The sequence below is a fragment of the Calonectris borealis genome, chromosome 3 (assembly GCF_964195595.1).
Source record: "Calonectris borealis chromosome 3, bCalBor7.hap1.2, whole genome shotgun sequence".
Lineage (NCBI taxonomy): Eukaryota > Metazoa > Chordata > Aves > Procellariiformes > Procellariidae > Calonectris > Calonectris borealis.
In genome coordinates this window covers 65,230,705-65,249,277 of record NC_134314.1, presented here as the reverse complement: position 1 = coordinate 65,249,277, position 18,573 = coordinate 65,230,705, and the positions used below count along the sequence as shown (strand labels likewise).

At 38.4% G+C, this 18,573-nt stretch overlaps 1 protein-coding gene across 3 annotated transcripts; it reads left to right on the top strand.

Annotated features, from left to right (window-relative positions):
* The first annotated feature begins 860 nt into the window (after nucleotides 1–860).
* On the top strand, nucleotides 861–17,431 carry MTFR2 (mitochondrial fission regulator 2). 3 transcript variants are annotated; one of them, XR_012673000.1, is made up of 9 exons: nucleotides 861–1,148; nucleotides 1,791–1,922; nucleotides 2,313–2,417; nucleotides 2,657–2,781; nucleotides 4,852–5,069; nucleotides 6,815–7,115; nucleotides 9,446–9,632; nucleotides 10,110–10,248; nucleotides 11,202–11,289. XR_012673000.1 is itself a non-coding variant. In XM_075145909.1 (8 exons), exons 1-8 carry the CDS (start codon nucleotides 1,086–1,088, stop codon nucleotides 15,759–15,761), a joined length of 1,137 nt encoding a protein of 378 aa, XP_075002010.1. In that variant the 5' UTR covers nucleotides 861–1,085; the 3' UTR covers nucleotides 15,762–17,431. The 3 variants fall into 3 exon arrangements, 2 of the variants coding, with proteins under 2 accessions (XP_075002010.1, XP_075002009.1); XM_075145909.1 differs by lacking the exons at nucleotides 10,110–10,248; nucleotides 11,202–11,289 and adding an exon at nucleotides 15,756–17,431; XM_075145908.1 differs by lacking the exon at nucleotides 10,110–10,248 and having other exon boundaries at nucleotides 11,202–12,049.
* Nucleotides 17,432–18,573: the final 1,142 nt, after the last annotated feature.

Sequence of the window (18,573 nt, the reverse complement as noted above, 5' to 3'; positions counted from 1 at the left end):
GTTCAGTGTGTTTTGCGTTTCTCTTGTTCGAAGGTCAAGACCATCACTGATGGATCTGCAGGAAAAAAACGCCAAGTGTTCTGCTGGCATGAGATGTTTAGCTACATTTTTGAGTTCGATAATTCATTCTGACTCATTGCTCTCCAGCAATGAAGCAGTTTCTGAATCTGCTTCATCTCTGCGTGGGTGCTTACGAAGCTTGAAGTTACCCCTGCAGTTCCGAGAGAATCAGACATTTGTTTCACTGGGGGGGGGGGGGAAATCCAGTAGCGATTCTGTTCCTCTGGACTCTCTGCACTCATTTTGTTTCTTGGTTTGGAGTTAAGTCTCACATCACCTTACTTCCCAGAAAATCAGTAGCATTGCTGTAACGGTGGGCAGCTACGACACGGATTCAGTCACTAGGGAGTTTCTTCTGCTGATGTGGACTGTGTTCTGCTATTGTGCCATGTTCTCATGAGGAGAGTAACTTGTATCATTCTGGCATGTGAAATTGCCTCGGTGCGATACCCACCCTCTCCCCACACAGCATGCCCCCACGTCACACGGAAGAGGTGCTGGCGCTCACCCGGGCCAGGCTGGGATGGCCGGCAGGCAGCGGCCCCGGCCGGGGAGCCCAGGCCCCGCGGAAGCGGCGCGGCCTCTGCAGCCGCCCGCGGGCGCCCTCCCTCACCCCGGGGGGGGCCGCCGAGCGCCGCGCCGCGCCCAGCTGGCCTCGCGGCGGCATTCAAACGTGCCCCCTCCCGACAACCCCCGCGAACGCGGCCCGCCCTCGCCCCCTTACTGGCTCTGCGCTAAGCACTGGCTACTTCCTATTGGTGTGATTTCCTCTCTGCCCCGCCCCTACTCTTGATTGGTGCTGCCAGCCGGACGGCCTTGCGGGGCGGCTTCTGCGCCAGTCGGCCGCAGCCTGAGGCGAGGGCTCGGAGCGCCGGCGGGGGGTAAGAGGAGGTGTGCGGGCTCCCACGGAAGAGAGAGGGCACCGGTTGCTTTCGCTGAGGTGGGAGTGCCGCGGAGGCCGGCCGTCACTCGGCGCGGCGTCCCTGCCTGCGGGGTGCGGCGTCCCTGCAGCGCGCGCGGCGGCCATGGCGCTGGTGCTGGATCTCCTCAGGCGGGTGCTGGAGTACTTCGGCTGGCCGCCCGACCAGGTGAGACCCCGAGGCTGCGGGGGGGAGCTGTGTCCTGCCGGGCGGCGCCGGGAGACCCGCTAGTGTGGAGCGTCTTGGCTGCAGCCGTCGTGGTTATGGGGAGGAAGGGTCGTCACCTCGGAGCCGCCGCACGCTTGCGGTAGGACGGGCTTTGCTCCTTACTTACAGTTGGGTTGGCGGTACGGGAAAGCTTGATTGGTATAATTAAACATGTTGTCTGCATGTGGGATTTCGATGGGTCACTGTACTGATACAGCCATTCAAGTGGTTCTTTTTTTCTCTGAAGAGAGGGAAAAAAAAAAGTAACTTTAACTGTTAATGTTTTGCTATTTTAAGTGAAAGGCTACATAACGATTCCCAAGTAGCAGTTAATCCTGTGTTTTCAGAGACCTGGGAAAGGTGTTGTATGGGAAACTGGAAAGGTTAACTGCTGCAGTAACAGTCGGGATCTGATGTTAGAGCGTGAGTTTATGGGCAATTCTTTAGTCGTAGGTGTCAATAGTGAGGTGCAGTTGCAACTTGCGGTTCTGAGGAAACTCTTTATTTATGTGAAATTACTAAAGTATTTCTAGGAGTACTAGTTTGAAGCTATCCTGGTTATTTTCTGGTTTCATTGTCAGGAATTCTTGGTTTTTTTGACAGGCCATATTTTTGGAAACTCGCATATTTGGTAGCAGTATCAGTCGTACAATCAGAACATGCCTTCCTTCAGCAATCTCATCAAGCAGGCATTTCCAGCAGTTATATACAGTCATAAGGAAGTATCAGGTCAAGGTACATTAAACTTATTTCACTTCTTTACTAATTTTTTTTCACTGAGACTTATATAGATGCATATGGTTACTCAGGTGTACGCTTTTTCTTTTGTCGGTAGCTCAGAACATTACTAGCTATATAATGTAGCTGCTACATTCTTTTTTGGCCTTTGTGCCACTCTGAAATATACTGGGTACAGGCTGTATCTTGGAGGTGTTTTGGAAACAGTCTGTTAAAACTGGTGTAGGCCTCTTTGGACTTTGAACTTGAGAACAGCATTGAAAAGTTAGGTTAACCTAACTGTGTTATATTTAATTACATCTAACATTAAATTATTTAATGACTCTGATTGTAAGAACTGAGGGCTTTGACTTTGCTTCTCAGATTAAAAGGTGTTCTGATTTTTAGGTCATATCTGTTTGCCAAAAAAAGGAATACGGATCTACTCGAAGTGTTGTCCGTAGACTTGGGACAATTCTTTCCTTAGAGCCCTACCCAAGACCTTATGTTCAAGTGAGTGATTCATTGTTATACATATGCTTCAACTATTTACGTTTTCTAGCTTCTTAATGTAGCGATAGCTTTCTTGTTCTTTTTAGCTTGTGTAACTCTTGTGTTGCATCCCTTATGCTCACTGTTATCAACTTGCTTACAGCACTGTTTAAAAATTCCTTTTGCTGAGGCAGAACTCTTAGTATATGCTGAATCTGGGTTCTCTTCATACATTTTTTTTCTTGTTTGTTTGTTTTTAGCTTGTTCAAGACCCAAGTCCATTGGGTTATGATGAACAAAGCACAGCTCCGACTCCTGTAGCTCCATCACTTGCTGATGTCCTCTGGGTAGCAAATGATGAAGGACAAGCATTTACCAGACTTAGGTAAGTAAAAGTGGAATATATGCATAAAAAGGAATAATAAAAGTAACTTATGTCTTCTCTTCTTTGTGGTGTGTGGTTTTGTGTTTTGTTGGTTTTTTTTTGTTTGGTTTGTTTGTTTGTTTTTCTTTTTTCCTAGCCCCTTCAGGCTTCCAGCTAAACCCTGGAAACTTTTTGATTTTTTAGGGGGGCAATTCCTGCTTACCTGGAAATTCTTTCTATGTAGAGTATTCTTATCTGAAAGGTTTCTGAAATTTGAGTCCCCTCTTTTCTCTTCCTGATAGCTTGTCAGGTGCATTACTGGTATTTTAATTTGTTTTCACTCAAAGTATTTTGTGAGAGAGGAAGTTTAAGGGAAACTTGCATATTGCAACATATGAAAAAATTATTCTTATCATTTTAGTTTACAAGCATTTTGATAAACATTATAAAGGGGAAAACAAGAAAAAATATTTAAATGTCTCCTTTTGATGTTTACTACAGTGCTATGTGTATAAACCTTGATGGTTGCTTTGATGGAAAGAAAAACATAATTTTTTTATTTTAAAAATTTACCTTGAATATAGTTTATATAATTCTTCCTTTACAGGGTGCTAAAGGAAAGTATTTTTATGATTATAAAATATTACAAGTATTGTGAAATGGCAAATTACCCAGGAATTTGCAGACACAAATAGTATACAAGTCTCTTCTTCTCCTCCCACCATTAGAGAAGAAATAGAAAGTTGGCATACTGTTCCTCTAAAGGATCTGTTCAAAATCAGAGTATGAGTCAGAACGAAGATTAAAATTTGGACACTTGTATTGTCTTGTACTACATCTGTATCAGACAATGTAATTCTATTTCATATTGGCGTGTTTGTCTGTGAATTTTGTGCTGCTTGCTGGTAATGAAACTACAAGAAACTGATGAAATGACACACTTTTTATTAGAGAAGTTTTGATAAAGTTGTGTTTCACCATACGATTCCTGGGATGTTACTGTTGAATTATGGAAGTTTTTTTTGCAGCAGCTCTTACTGGTTCCAGTAAAATACTGGAAGAGTAAGAATATTGTTGAAAGGAACTGTGGCCTGTTTTGTCTTGCTTGTGCTGTTCTTTAGCCGGTCTAATTCACAGATCCATGAAAGTTCATTCTTTTGTTGTTTTCATTCTTTTTTCCTCCTCCTCCTCCTCTCCTGGCTCTGTGGGATGTTTTTCAAGAACAACTATTCTAATTGATATTTTTTCCTTCTGAGCCAGTGTGAAGAGCAAAGGTTTTTGGCAAATGAGAAAGCAATGCTGCAGGTCTGATTTGAAGTAAAAGGGTGATTAATGTAAGCGGAAAGGTCTGGTTTTGTTTCAATCAAAACTTAGTGCATCTTGAATAAATAAAGTGAATTTAATTTCTTTCTTTGTTTCATAATGAAATTCTGGTAGTTTGAGTTTACACTGATTCTATATTTTAAGGTTATTTGTGCAGGCACAGACTTGAAACAATTTTTAAAATTAAAACCTGAGACCTGTAGCACAACTTTCTAATTCAGTCTGTGTTCATATGTAGCTTACAGAAGGTAAGCTTCTTACTCTGTAAGTGTGTATTAAAATTCATTATTATTTTCCAAAATATTTTCTGAAAGATTGCAACTTTTTTGCTGCTTGCCGTGTTCATCTTGCAGAGTTTGATAAATGACTAAAATGTGTGCAGCCTAATTAAAAGATCATTATTATTTGACTTTCCCTGCCTTTCATATCTACTGTTTCAGTTAGGGAGGAGGGAGAGGCACCTTTATGGTGTCAGTCTAATAGTTATTGGATAATAACAGCTCAATCCTACATTATGACCTTATAATGTATAATCTATCCCTGAGTAAATTATCTGACTATTTTTTATGATGACTTTTCAAGGTTCTGCATCATACTTGAGCAAAGGGAGACTTAAAATATTTTAAGGTTATGAGTAGTTAAAAGTTTAAAGTTTTCTTAAATAGTTTGCAAATTTATGTCTTGCTGAATGATGATAACTTGCTTGGAACAGCTTGAGATTTCTATTGCTGGCTGAGCATTTTGAAACGGTGTCTTGTTGCTTTCTAGGACTGAATTATGGAGAAAAGAAAAAACTACAGCTTATCGTGACCTACATCCATCTATAGATACAATACAAGGTGTTCCAAAAAACAGCACACAAAAAGGCAGTCTTGTTGATAAAGCAGCACTCCAGAAAATTTCTGCGCTCGAAGATGAGCTAACCTTTCTTCGTGCTCAGATTGCTGCGATTGTTTCAGCGCAGACATTGGGAACCATTCCGCCACGTAAGCCCTTCCGGTTTGAAGCAGACCGGTTTTCCTTTTTTTTGCTTTAGAGTTCCTGTTCACAGCTTGCCATGTTTGATATTGATAAAGAACATCTCTTATTTCTCTAACTGAAGTTACACCAACAAAATTTACGGAGTATAGTGTTTTGTTTCTCTTTTCAGTATTTGGCGCCACCATTCCCCACTCTTTTTCATGGCCTGCTTGCCAGTTTTGAATGCAGTTGATCCTAACTGAGCTTTATAGTCATTTCCATGTTTGTGGAGGAGCTTAGTAACAACACTATCCATAGGATACCAATTACTGCTTAAAAAGTTAGACTATTAATTATCCCTTCTGTTTTTTGTACTGTTTCTGACAAGTTATCAAAATAATGGATTAAAAAAAATATTCTAAGGAAGTCAGGTTCAGACTTCAACAAAAACAAATGCTGCAATTGATGTGTCTAACAGCCACTAGAGTACCAAAGATTGAAATTCATATTGGAGACCAACTATCTTGTGATTTTTTTTTTTTTTTTATCCCCCCCCCCCAAAAAAAAAAGGTTTTGAGGTCTTGATTTGTCCTACTTGCACTGTGATTGTTGAAACATTTGAACTCGTCTGAGGGAGTTATATTTGTGTGCATTGTTCCAAGTGAACTTAAACAGTAGTTCAGGCACCTCTGTGCTTCATTTAGGTGTTCTGTTGGTTCTTATTTTGTCTCTTCTCCATTGCACTTAGTATTGTAGTCTGTTTTACATGTTTTGTGGTTATCTTTGCTTTTGCTTCATGTGGGATATTCTAACATTCAGACCCTTGAGGACTGTCGTGGTTTAACCCCAGCTGGCAACTAAGCACCATACAGCTGCTCGCTCACTTCCCCCCCGGTGGGATGGGGGAGAGAATCGGAAGGGTCAAAGTGAGAAAACTCATGGGTTGAGGTAAAGACAGTTTAATAAGTAAAGGAAAAGCCATGCACGCAAGCAAAGCGAAACAAGGAATTCATTCTCTACTTCCCATCGGCAGGCAGGTGTTCAGCCATCTCCAGGACGGCAGGGCTCCGTCACGCGTAATGGTTACTTGGGAAGACAAACGCCGTCACTCCGAACGTCCCCCCTTCCTTTTTCTTCCCCCAGCTTTATATGCTGAGCATGACGTCATGTGATATGGGATATCCCCTTGGTCAGTTGGGGTCAGCTGTCCCAGCTGTGTCCCCTCCCAACTTCTTGTGCACCCCCAGCCTACTCGCTGGTGGGGTGGGGTGAGGAGCAGAAAAGGCCTTGACGCTGTGTAAGCACTACTCAGCAGTAACAAAAACATCCCTGTGTTATCACCACTGTTTCCAGCAGAAATCCAAAACACGGCCCCATACTAGCTACTGAAGAAAACTCACTCCACCCCAGCCAAAACCAGCACAGAATGAACTGCATGTAGTAGCAGGCTGCTTTGCAGTTGTAGTGCTGCTTTGCTGATTTATCTAGTGCTTAGACTGAAGACACAAATGGAGAAAATCAGGGCAGCGCAAGACACTTCAGATCCATTGTTTCATGTGTTCTGAATCTGTGGCTTTGAAATAAAAAATGTTCTTTGTTCTAAATATAATTCTTCTGTGGTATAATGTGAGATGTGTAAGAAAGTGCTTTAAGAGGGCTGTCTTATCTTGACTTAAAACTGAGTCATCGTAGATGTTGCTTAATATTGTTAATTGTGAAGGTATACTGACGAAAAATAAGATCACTGTTTTTCTTTTATAACTGCATCCAGAAGCCTTTAAAACATTCAGCACTCCAGATGGATTTTACCCAGTGCCAGCCATGACTTCTACGCCATTGTCCGTCTCTCACAATCACTTTGTAATTCCCTCACCTCCTCCACTTCCTTCTGGTGTACCATCTGGTGTTGATGCTAGTAATTCGGCAATTGAACTTATAAAACAACGTCGTGCTGCAAGAAACAGTGGTTCAACTACAGCTGATAGTGCTGATCACCACAGGACAAAGAACATTCCTAGTATGATGGATGTTTTGAAAGACCTAAACAAAGTTCAGTTGCGAGCTATTCAGAGGTACGTTGAATTGATTGTGTATCTGAGTAATCCAAGACTGCGTAAGCATCACAGCACTTAAGTGGCACCAGAGAACACCACTGTGAAATCTCATTTAATGAGCAGCTACTGCTGACAAACTTAAGTTGGCAACTTCTAAGTTCACAGCTTGGAATGTAAGATACTTGTGACATGGCTTTTAGATGCATTTAAAACATGCTGAATATCACAGCATTTAAAACTAGTCTCCTGCTTTAGTATACACATCTCGGGTTGGGGTGGGAAGGTGAGTGTGTTGCTATCTGGAGATCGCTTACAGAGTTGCCTACACAGTCACAGGAAATTGATCTGAACAAATAAACTTTTTGGATTCTCTGTGAAAGGACAAATCCTTAGGGAAACATTGGAAAACTACTGTTAACATACCCAAAGTATTCTGGTCCTAGCTCTGAACTGTTAAAAGGTACAGCATGTATTTTCTTCATTGAAAATGTTTCGTGAATTTGCATTTCAATAGTGCAGTTGGATTATAAATATTTTTAATGGTCTACTGTTTTGATGGTAAGCACAGTTGACATGTTACAAAAATGCATTACTGAAGACTGCAGTACCTCTTTGGGTCAGTGTGTAGTAGAGGTGGTCAGATGTCTTTTCTGAACTTCTTGAGTTGAAAAAATATATAAGAACAACTGAGTCTATAATGAATATTTGGAGCTCTTAATGTGGGAAGAATGTTATTTACCAAAATTTACTGCATTCTTATTTCAGTACTTTCTTAACTGTGAATTTCATCCCTGAAAATAACTAGCACAAGTCTCTGGCAAATTATCTACATGCAACTCTGAAGCATGTCTTTATCGTTTTGATGATATTTTCACGGTAAATAAAGCAAATATAAAGTGCATTTAGGTAAACCTGTGTGTTTCCTTATATATATTTTCTTTCATATAATTACATATACGGTGAATGAAGTGAAATGTTCAGCTTGACAGTTTTAACAACCATCACGTTGAGCAGGGGCATAATTAGTAGGAAGTGGCAGGTGTGCATCTGAAATGCTTTCTAGATTTAGGCATCTACCTGTATTCTGAAGGTAGAACTTAACTGAACCATGAATTTATATTGTTGGTGGGAGTAATGATGATCAAAATCGCTATAATCTTTCAGGCAGCAGTCTGACAGTAGTTTAATGTGTGCACTGTAAAGGAAGACCTCTGTTCTCAGAAGTCAAGAGCCTGAAGATCCCAGTTTCTACCACCTGAGCACCAGCTTACACATTGGGCAAGTGCTCTAACAGCTTGATTTTAAGGGAAGGGTGAACTCAATCCTTTCAGTTTTCATGTTAAGTGACATCTGCTGTGACTGCCTGACTTTGAACTCAGTACTGTCAGTGTACATTAATAGGTACAATTCATTGGCCTGGAGACAGCACTTTACTAGCAGAAGTGTGAATATATCTAGATTTTTTTTTTTTTAATATCTCAATGGTTAGGGAGCCTTTCTTATGATTTATTTTCTTGGGCTAGTCACTAATTTCCACATTTATGTTAGGTTTTGGAGTGCAGGTGCTGTTTTGATCTTACATCTCTGCTATCTTTTGATTTTGAATTTGATAAGAATAGTTTTTCTGAATGAAATTATAAACTCTACTTTTTAATTTTTGCCTATAAAATTTTCATATTTGGATGCTCAGGTGCTCACTTGGAGGGAAAAACTGTCTTTGAAGCCTTTGTGCCAAATCTGATGATAAGGTTTTTTTTTTAATAATGAAACTTGAGTTCAAGTGCGGTTTATAAATGGGGATTTATGGTCACCTGGCTGCATATTTGACTTAAACAAAGTGGTTGTTTTCTTTAAATATAATTGCTCTGAGGAATTTTTTAAGTTTGTTCTTTCTCATGAGGCCATAGAAAGGCATACTGTTCCGAACTTAAAATTAATGAAGTTTAAATCAAATTATGTTCACAATGGTTATGAAATATGTTAGTGAGAGATTCCCACTAACATACTTTAATATAACTTATAAATGAGACCTGCTATGAAAGCTGCACATTTTGCTTTTTTTTCCTCATTATTTATTTGCAATACTTTAATTATTTGTATTGATTTACTGCCATTTTTCTTTATGGAACAGCATCAATTTGTATTTTCAAGCTAAGAATCTGGCTGACAAGTTGTTGGGTGCACTTGTATTAGTCCTGTTTGGTGAATTGCTGTAAAATAACTTTAGCAGCATTATTTGTGTAATCAGAGATTTACAGGATAGGGTATATACAAAAGCTGTGTCTCTAGATTTTGGATCACTCAGCACAGGATTAAGGGCAGGAGACAATAATTTTCTTTTTTTGTAGGTCACCTGGAGGTACTCCTCTTTCTAGACCCAAAAAGAGGCAAAGTTCAGATTGGGATCCAGTTGCTCTGCTAACTCATGCACTAAAGCAGAAATTTGCACATAAAAATGATGATGAAGATGATTCCCTGGACAAAGAAAATCGATCTTTTGATAGCTCCCCATTTTCTAGTCCAGAGATCCCACTGGTATGTTTTTATATAAGAATGTGTTTTTATATTCTTGAAGTGATTGCCGTTTTCATGGATAGTTGCAGGGGTGGGGTTTTTTTTTTGAGTCTACAACTTTTCTACAATGTTTTATGCCATCAGCCTAGATAGTTGCTTTTTTCAAGTATAATCAAAGCAGAGAATCTCAAAGATTAATTATTTTGGATGGATTTAGACTGGTAAATACACTTCTGGATGTGCCAAGAGGAAAAACTTAGAAGACTGACTTTAAAAATTCAGCTTATGGTTGGTTGAACTGTGGACATTTGCTTGATGAACACTGGCAGGTATCCATGCATAGAAACTGTCTGTCTAGTTGGTAATACTAACTACTTAGTGACCATCTAATTTGACAAATAAAGGTGCTAGGAAGGTACAGAGAGGTCTGACTAACACATGCTATGTGTTCAGAAATTAAAATGAAAGCATGGGCTGTATTATTTTTCTTTGCGGTAGCATCATTTCTACACAGTTTGCATCTTTATCCAGAATGAGATGTAATTCTGAATGCTGTTGCAAAGCCCATGAAAAATACGGTTTTTGGTATGACAAGAAGGAACAAGAAAAGTGCGGTAGACAGAGCCATTGGACTAAGGTGATTCTGAGTGCTGGTTTCTGGATGCAAGCTACTTCAACTTACACAGTCCAGCAGTACTGTTGGTTATCTGTTAGAGACTTCCACAAACCTCAGAACTGCTTAGATGAGATGGATAGAAATAGGTGGCAGTAATTTAAGTCTCTCTGCTTAGCAATCCTATCTTTATATCTTAAGAGTGAGATAAAGAGTTGGACTGTGGCATTTGTTAGCCTAATGGAGGGAAATAATAACACAAAACATATGGAAATCCAGACATCCTTTGAAGGCTGCCGCTTATACATGTGGCTAGCTGCTTGGCTGAAAACTAAGGTGTGTGTTTCTATTTCCAGCTATAATGTTTTGTTGGTGTGGTGTTTTTTTTTTTTTAATTTCGGCTGCCACAAGGATTTTGCAAACAAAATGTAGCATATATTTTACAGACTGTAGTAAGTCAAGAGCTCTGGTGCAGTCTTAATAAATTTCCCTGTTGACTTTTTTTTTCCCCCAAAGGAAAAATTAGAAAATTGTTAAAAGCGGCCAGGCTTGCATTTTGGATGCTGCAGACCATTGCATTGCATAGCTGACATACGTGATTCTAGATATAAAGATCAAAGTTAGATCCTGGAACAGCTTGTTTATGGAATAGCTTTTGTTCCAGGATCTAACAGCTGAATTACAAAGTGCTGGAAGAGAGACTGCTTAAGGCCAGCATCTTCAGGAGTAGACACAGAAAGATGGGCTTTTTCTGGTTAAAGCAGAATAATCTCATGAGCCTGTAATCAAGCCTATAATTGTTTACCCTTGAGTGCTTTGAAAAATAAATGTACTTAAAACAATTGCACAGGCTTACTATTTTATCCTTCCTACTTTAACAGAAGCGCAAGAACTCTTCCAAACTGTCTTTATTGTAAACATCATCTCATTCAGTTGTCTTGGGTGTAATTTTGTTTAATTCCATCCCTGCTCCCCAGGTTGGACATTACAGTCTGAAGCCAAATGCAAAATCTAACCTTATAAGAACTGATGAAGTTAAACAGATATCAACGTGGAAAGCGAAAGCACATATTTAACTGATGGAGACTTCTGAGGAAACTTCATAGTGTGTATAAGTGGCAGGTCCACTTTGAAACTGCTGTAAGGTGCTGTAATGTTTTCTAGGACATGTCTCTCCTATGCTGTTGGAGTTTGGGTTGTATTGTTTGTAAAATTGCCTCTTCATTCTCCTTGGTTTCCCAGCAGCCAAACTTGTGAATGTGATGCACATAACCAAAGGTTTCTGTTTCTATGGAGCAGTGTATTTGAAATCTGGGAAATGCAGGAAATAAGTGTGTGTGTGTGGGGGGGGGAAGTTGGTTTGGCAGCTGAGGTGTGCACTCTGTTTGCACTTCGGTGTAAATAATGAGGAAGTGTAAACTTTTTATTAGTGTGTTATATATAACTGACTGTATATAATTAATGGTAGCTAATGCTGTTTCATTAGAATGGTATAGTTGCCTCAGTTTTCTTTGCAGTTTGCTGATGCAACTCCATATTCCGTGTGCAAACAGTATTCTAACTTATTTTGGGTCATTAGATAAACTTTTATGTTTGTGAAAATTTGTCGTGCCTTAAGTATGACAGTTGTAAGTATAGGTTGTCTGTTAAATGCCTATAATATGGGGCAACTTGTGTTCTGAGAGAAAAAAGACCTTGTAGAGAGATCAACTAGCACATAGTCTAAATTCCATATGTAAATAAACATTAACTCCCTCCTTGGCTTCTCCATATGAAGTCTTGTTTTGTTCATAAGAGTTTATAAAATAAAATTTTCTTTATATCATAGGTGTGTGTGGTAGTGGCATTTTGTGTTGCAGACTAACTCTTTTGTATCTTAAGAGCTGACCATATTAGAAAACTTCCTAAATAAATTGTATTATCTAAAATGAATTAAAATAGAGCTTACATTTTTCCTGTCAGTGTACTTGATGGAGAAGTCCCTTATTTACAAATTTATTACAATCCATTGCTTACAATAGCTGCCTTCACTTAATCTTTTGTCTAATGATCCTGGTGTATAAAACCAAAATCCTATCAATTAGACTGTGAACTGTCCCCCTTGCATGTCCTGCGTGTCTTCTATTTCCCTGCCCGCTTACACAGAGTAGACTGGCAGCTGGATTCCCTCTTACTGCTAAATCTTATTTGCACAGTTGTAAGAAATTACTGTGCAAATCCCATACTTCTGTTTTAATTTTAAAAGTTATTTTTTGACTAAAACTGGAGCTTAAGTGACTTGCTATTTTATGCTTCTAAAATTATGTCTTCTAGGTGTTTTTTTCCAAATTTAGTAATTACTGAACTTTATCACATTCTCCCGTTCCTCTCTCAGTCCATAACAGTTTGACCTTCCCTTTCTTTCCACTTTCAAAATATGCATTTGGCGCATTTTTACCTAAACTTGACAACTGCTATGAAATCCATACAGAATAGCCAGCTTGGCCCTCTGCTTAGCAATCTTACTCTCTTCTATCAAAGCTTCCCGTTGTCTTTTGTCTGCTGCTCTGGTCTCTGATACACTAGGGCAGCAGGGAGCAACAGTGCAGTGCCTGCAGAAGAGGATATGTAGGCAGGTGAGTCCTGGTGAGCATAAAGCCTATGAGTCAGCTCCCTTTTGCTCAATATCTGCAGTGTGGTGAGGTGGAGCAAGCTATCTCCTGTGTTATATCAGCATTCCTAGATCCAGGGGATCTCAGGGTTTGTGGCCATTTGGTTATGACTGACGAATGTGAAGGAGGAATTCTTGCTGTGAGAGACTGAACTAATCTGCAAAGCCCTGAATACAGTAGTCGTCTCTCTCTCCTACTTCAATTGCTTTATGTAACCAGCAGTTTCTTCTCTTCAGGAAGAGCTATTGTTTTGGACTCCTTTTGTATGCTTTTTCTGTTCTCTCCAGAGTTCATCATTTAATTCCAGGTTTGGCCTACAGGAGCATTTTGCAGTGGGAATTTTGAGTTTGAAAGTGTCTTTTCATTTTGGAAGGAAATTACCTCAGAAATTTCTTAGTACCTCTTAAACCAAGGATCTAGTGTCAGACCTCAGAAGCATCTGCAAATTTTAGTGAGCTGTGTATCCCTTCAGGTTGTTGGGTACTGTCTCTGATTTTTCTGTCAGTCTGATGTGAATTGTGTGGTAATGTAGTTTGTATAGCTGATCCGCTTCCTTAGGAAAAAGAGTAAGTTGTGGGCCATGTGATTTTTTTTCAACTATGTACCACCTACGTATGTTATGAGAACAGATTCTTTGTTTCATGTAGTTCCACATGTAAATTGGGTTAGGCATTGAGCCCTGGTATACCTTGAGAAGTCTGTGGGTGGCATCTGGTAACATCTGACAGTTTTCAATACTAAGAAGTTGCAAAACTTAGACAGTGATGTTTAGTAATGAAAAGGTTAGTACCCTTTCATTACTGAGATTGCAGAGATTTTTCTCCTTTTCATGACTAATGGAAAAGTGGCTTTGTCATCTCGTTTTCTTTGACTAAAATATCTGTATCAACAACTTGAAGCAACTTGAGGTTCTCCAAGGTTATCCATGCCCACCTAGAATCCATGCCCTGTTTTACCTACAAATAACCTCGTTTACATAAGGTGCCTTGACTGAATTGCTCAGTAACAATGCAACTCTTAGAGATTGCAGTAGCAATACGGGGGAGGAAGAAGAGACTCAGGAACATGAGCGCTCTATTGGTCTGCTGGAACAGTCTTGTGAAATGTTGTGCCTTCTTATTCTTGTCACTGAAGAAGTCTGGAAAATTTATTCTCCTACCACTCCTGATGAATTTTGGGCAGGATGTCTTCCTTCAGGAGTTGCTGGGGCGGTCTATGGAATGAAAGTTGTTTTTGATTTTCCACTAGAAAGACTAAGAAATATGTATAGTATATCCAGTTTTTCAGTTGATAAAATTGAAACAAGAATAAATGTTTCAAATACTGTGAGTAAATAGGGCTAGAAGGAAAAGTACAGTGCAGTTTTTTAAAAGCACTCTTAAGGATTTTTCTCCAGGAGATGCTAAGAGGTTTGAGTTCTCTGTCAGTGAGCTTCCCATTGCAGGGAGATTAATAAATACAGTTACCTGAACTGTCAGAATATCACTGTTTGCTGATAAACTCCCATAATATACCAGACCTGTCCAGATACTCACTACTGTGGGAGACAATTAATATATAATCTGACATCTCTCTCTCTGTGTAGGTACAGAGTTTGGAGGGAAAGGTACAGCAGAGACTATGCACCAGTATTCACTGCCCTCAGTCTATTCCTCTTTTCAGGAATAAATTACATTGTTCTTTAGTCCTACCTAAATAGTGAAATTATATATGGGGCTCTTGCAAAAGCATGATTGACAAAGGGATCCTGCTAAACAAGTTAGCCTTTGAGTTACTGATCAGAAGCCTTGGGGAAAGAAAGTCCTGCAGGCAAGACTATCAAAGCAACTGGTATCCCAATGTTAGTGAGGTCTGCAGCCGGATTTCACTTCTACTTTATGTGAAATCTGTTTGCCAGTGATTGTACGTATCTGGGAGACAGTCATGATCCGGATTCCTGTACCAGGTTCTCAGAACAGATCCCCATGTGAACTACCAATATGTTTTTCATAGTGACACTGACTTCAGCTACATAACCTTCCAGGTTTATCTGAATAATCTATACATTAATTGTGTGTGATACTTTAGAGCATTGTTGTTGCATGTCTGTGTGAAATTTGAATAGTTTGCAGATTCTGTTCCAATGCTTAACATACTGCTGTGACTTGGCTGAAAGACATAGAGAATAAAAGACACCTTCCTGAAGTTTTCCAATGATGAAAATGGGCAGTATCAGCCCACTGTAATCAGAGAAACAATTGAAAATTTGACATTCATATTGCCCTCAGTCAATGGCATGATTTGATTTAATAACTTTCAGTTATTTTAAGATACAAGTCCTTATTATTACAATTGTAAGTGAAAAAATGCAGCTTTTTTTCTGAACAGCATTGTCATTAATATTAGTATGAATATTTTTTTCTCTTTCTCAGGCATGTATATTCATTGAGAATGTACTGCTATGTAAAAGATCTGTCTTATGTATAGTTTCACTGGTATTTGTGAAGAATAACTTGATAATTCCTTTATTTGTTTGTTTAGACATTGAGATTATATAATCCCATTTCTTTTATAAATCTAAATACATTATGTTTAAGAAAAACATAAATTTATGAATAACTCGTTTTAAAATCACGATTAGAATTAGTTACCCAACATACAGAAGCAGCTAGCTTCAGGTGGAACGTCTAGGTATTTATGCTATGTTTTTTTGAAGACAACTGATGTAAGCAGCAGTTTCTTCAGGAATTTGGTGTGGCTTTGAAGGCTTGCTGCTTGTCTTGAAGTTTTAATGACAAACCTCTAGAATTTGAAAACAGACAGTGACCAAAACTGTAAAACCAAGCAGTTTTTTACATATATATATTTATTTTATCTTGCTTTATATTCTTTATTTTTCAGTGCTAGTGCCTGCCATTTTACACACTTCTGCTCACGTGTCAGCCCAGAGGCCATTCTTTTCCCTTTTATCTTGTTGGGGAGAATTATTGCCAGATACGGAAAATGGTTCTTGAAACTGCTTTGAAATGTAAGTCCAGGGATTGCTTACCAAATTATTTCAAAGTACCCGTAAAGTAAACTTTCATAATTGATTTTGTAGAGTCTAAATGGTAGTTAAAACACTTACAAGGCAGTTAATAATTATTAGGGCACTAACTCCTGCTAAAAATCCTTGCTTTTATGATTTTGTTTGGGGTTTTAAAATACTGAACTGATTTCTATCTCTGGAGGTGTTTTGTAAAGGATATACCATCCTTTCTCAGTTTCATTTTACAGCTTATACTTTTGTTTCTTTTTCCTTACAAAACTGTTTTGAAAATCTTTGTTTGTGGATAAAATCTACATAAGGTGGATATGTGCTTTTTATTTGGTTATATCTTTGCAGTACTTATGTAATTTTGTATAACTAAACAGTGAAGCTATTGTAGTGTTTCTTCAATAAATGTACTCTCTTTTTTTCCTTTCTTGCCTTAATGCCTTGTATGCAGCGTCATCTATTTTATGCAATATATATGTTGCAGTTCTATTCCATTCAGTTATTTCACCAACCTCTCTTGTCTCAATACTTCTTCCTGTATTGGCATAGTCAGACTTTCTTGGTCACTATCTCCTTCAAGATTTTATCTTTTCAAGGTGTAAGGATTATTAAGAGAGAATATTAATCCTCTGGGAAATAGATTAGAAAGAAGAAGAGAGAAGTTACTACAAGAAAGCACATTTGAACCATCTGGTTCATCAGCAAGTGTGCCGGCCTTGATTAACAAATGTAGTTCTGCCTCTGAGAAACTGGAAGTAGGTAAATTCCATAGTGGTAGATATGAGAGCTTCCCTCAGGAAAACTCAGTGTCATCCAATTTAATTTCAAAGATTTGGACAGGAAGCATGTAGCTTAACTAGAAGGAATAGGATACGTGTTGTAAATCACCAATATATAAAGAGGGAAATTTTTCATTATTTTTCAAAATACTTTGTTGAAGTATGAAGCTGAAGTTACTATAAACATTATAGCAAAAAAAGGACAGGTATTGGATACCAAGTGTGGAAGAGATTTTGTAAGAAAAGGAAGAATCTTATAAAGTCATCATAAATATGTGTTGTGAGAAATAACTTGAGTTATGTAAAAAGAAAAAAGACATGGATTAATGCTTGTATTGTTTGTATAAATAATTCTGCTTTTGTTTCCTGCAGTTTGACAAATGTGAAAGGCACAATCTGGAAGGGCCTTTGACAAGCTTTTTCCTGTCTTGCTGTTTGTAAATGTTTCGGTGGTTTATAACAATGCTCATCATGCTCCATGGTTACGCCTAGAAACAATGTCTAAATGCTGTGATAGTTTTGACAATATCTAAAATTATGTTGTGGGTAAAGGCTAAAGAAGACAGCTGTCCTTCAACTTGGGAAATATTTTGTCCATTTCAGTATTATTTCCCCAGATTACGTATAAATTCTTGTGCTTCAGAAATATTTTCTCTTTTTAATACCAGTCACCAGCAGAAATAATTTCTATTTAGCATCAGTTTTTAATGTACTTTTTGTATCTCTAATTATTCGGCAAAGAAATGTTTTGCCTATCTATCTGTGGGTGTGTGTTAATAAAATAGCTATCTTCTATAAGATAACTGATATTAACCCAAATGTCTGTGTTATTTAATTTATATTAGGACATCTCAAACTTAAGTTATAAATAAATGACATTGGCCGATGTTTAACAGAACTAGAAAGAAATGACTGAAAATGACTTAATTGTGAATATGAATCCTAATTCATTCAGATATATATGGGAGCACCTACAATAGGTATTCAAACTTGCCATCCTAGCAAAAAATGAAGATTCTAAAACCTTCTGTGTTGCTAAAGGGATCTTTTTCTTTAAATTCAAGTGTCATGTTTTGTACTAGGAGATTGAAATAGTAGTTTCATTTGCAATATCGTAACTTTACTCCGTTTTATCTAGCTATAATTTAGCCATTTAGCTGAGAGACATTTCTGGTTGTGCTAGACATTAGTTTCCATGGTATTCTTTATTTACAGAATTAGTTCTAATAACTAATTACAATAATCAAAAGGCCTTTCTTTTGATATTCATTATTTCCCCCAGTAATCCTGTCAGCAGGATCTCTCCTTCTGCAATGGGAATTTGATTGTTTTTCTTTCAACATGCAAAAAAATTAATGTGGTGCTTTTGTTCCAGCTATGTTCTAGTCCTTTTTACATTTTAATTTCTGCTTACACCTTCATTCAGGCTATTTGCCTGGAAGGCTGAAGGAGGCTTTAAAAGCAGATTATGTATGTGAGCAAGAGTGTTCAGACTCCCATTTTGTTATTGGGATGGAAGTATTCATACCTTTTGTTTAAGGCTAATTTAGGCATTTAATTTCAATGGGTCGGAGAACCAAAAGCAGTAGCCTAAATTCCCTCATTACGTAACAGAGAGGTAGCAGCACAGTGTGCAGGGGTGGAGTTGGCACTGGTTGCAGTAAACCCTGATCAGCAAAAAATGTCTTAGAATAAAATACATTTGAAAATTTTGAAAATAATTGATGTAAATAGTTGATACATTCTGCAGGTGAACTGCATGTATTTAACCACAAGAGAGCAGTGTTATATCAGGTCTATGTTGCAAGTCTTTAAAAGTAATTCTGCTTTGTCAGTAATAGGTCTAACAGCAAAATTTTAATCCCTTTATATTTTTATCTTTTCAGTGGTATTCACTAAATTG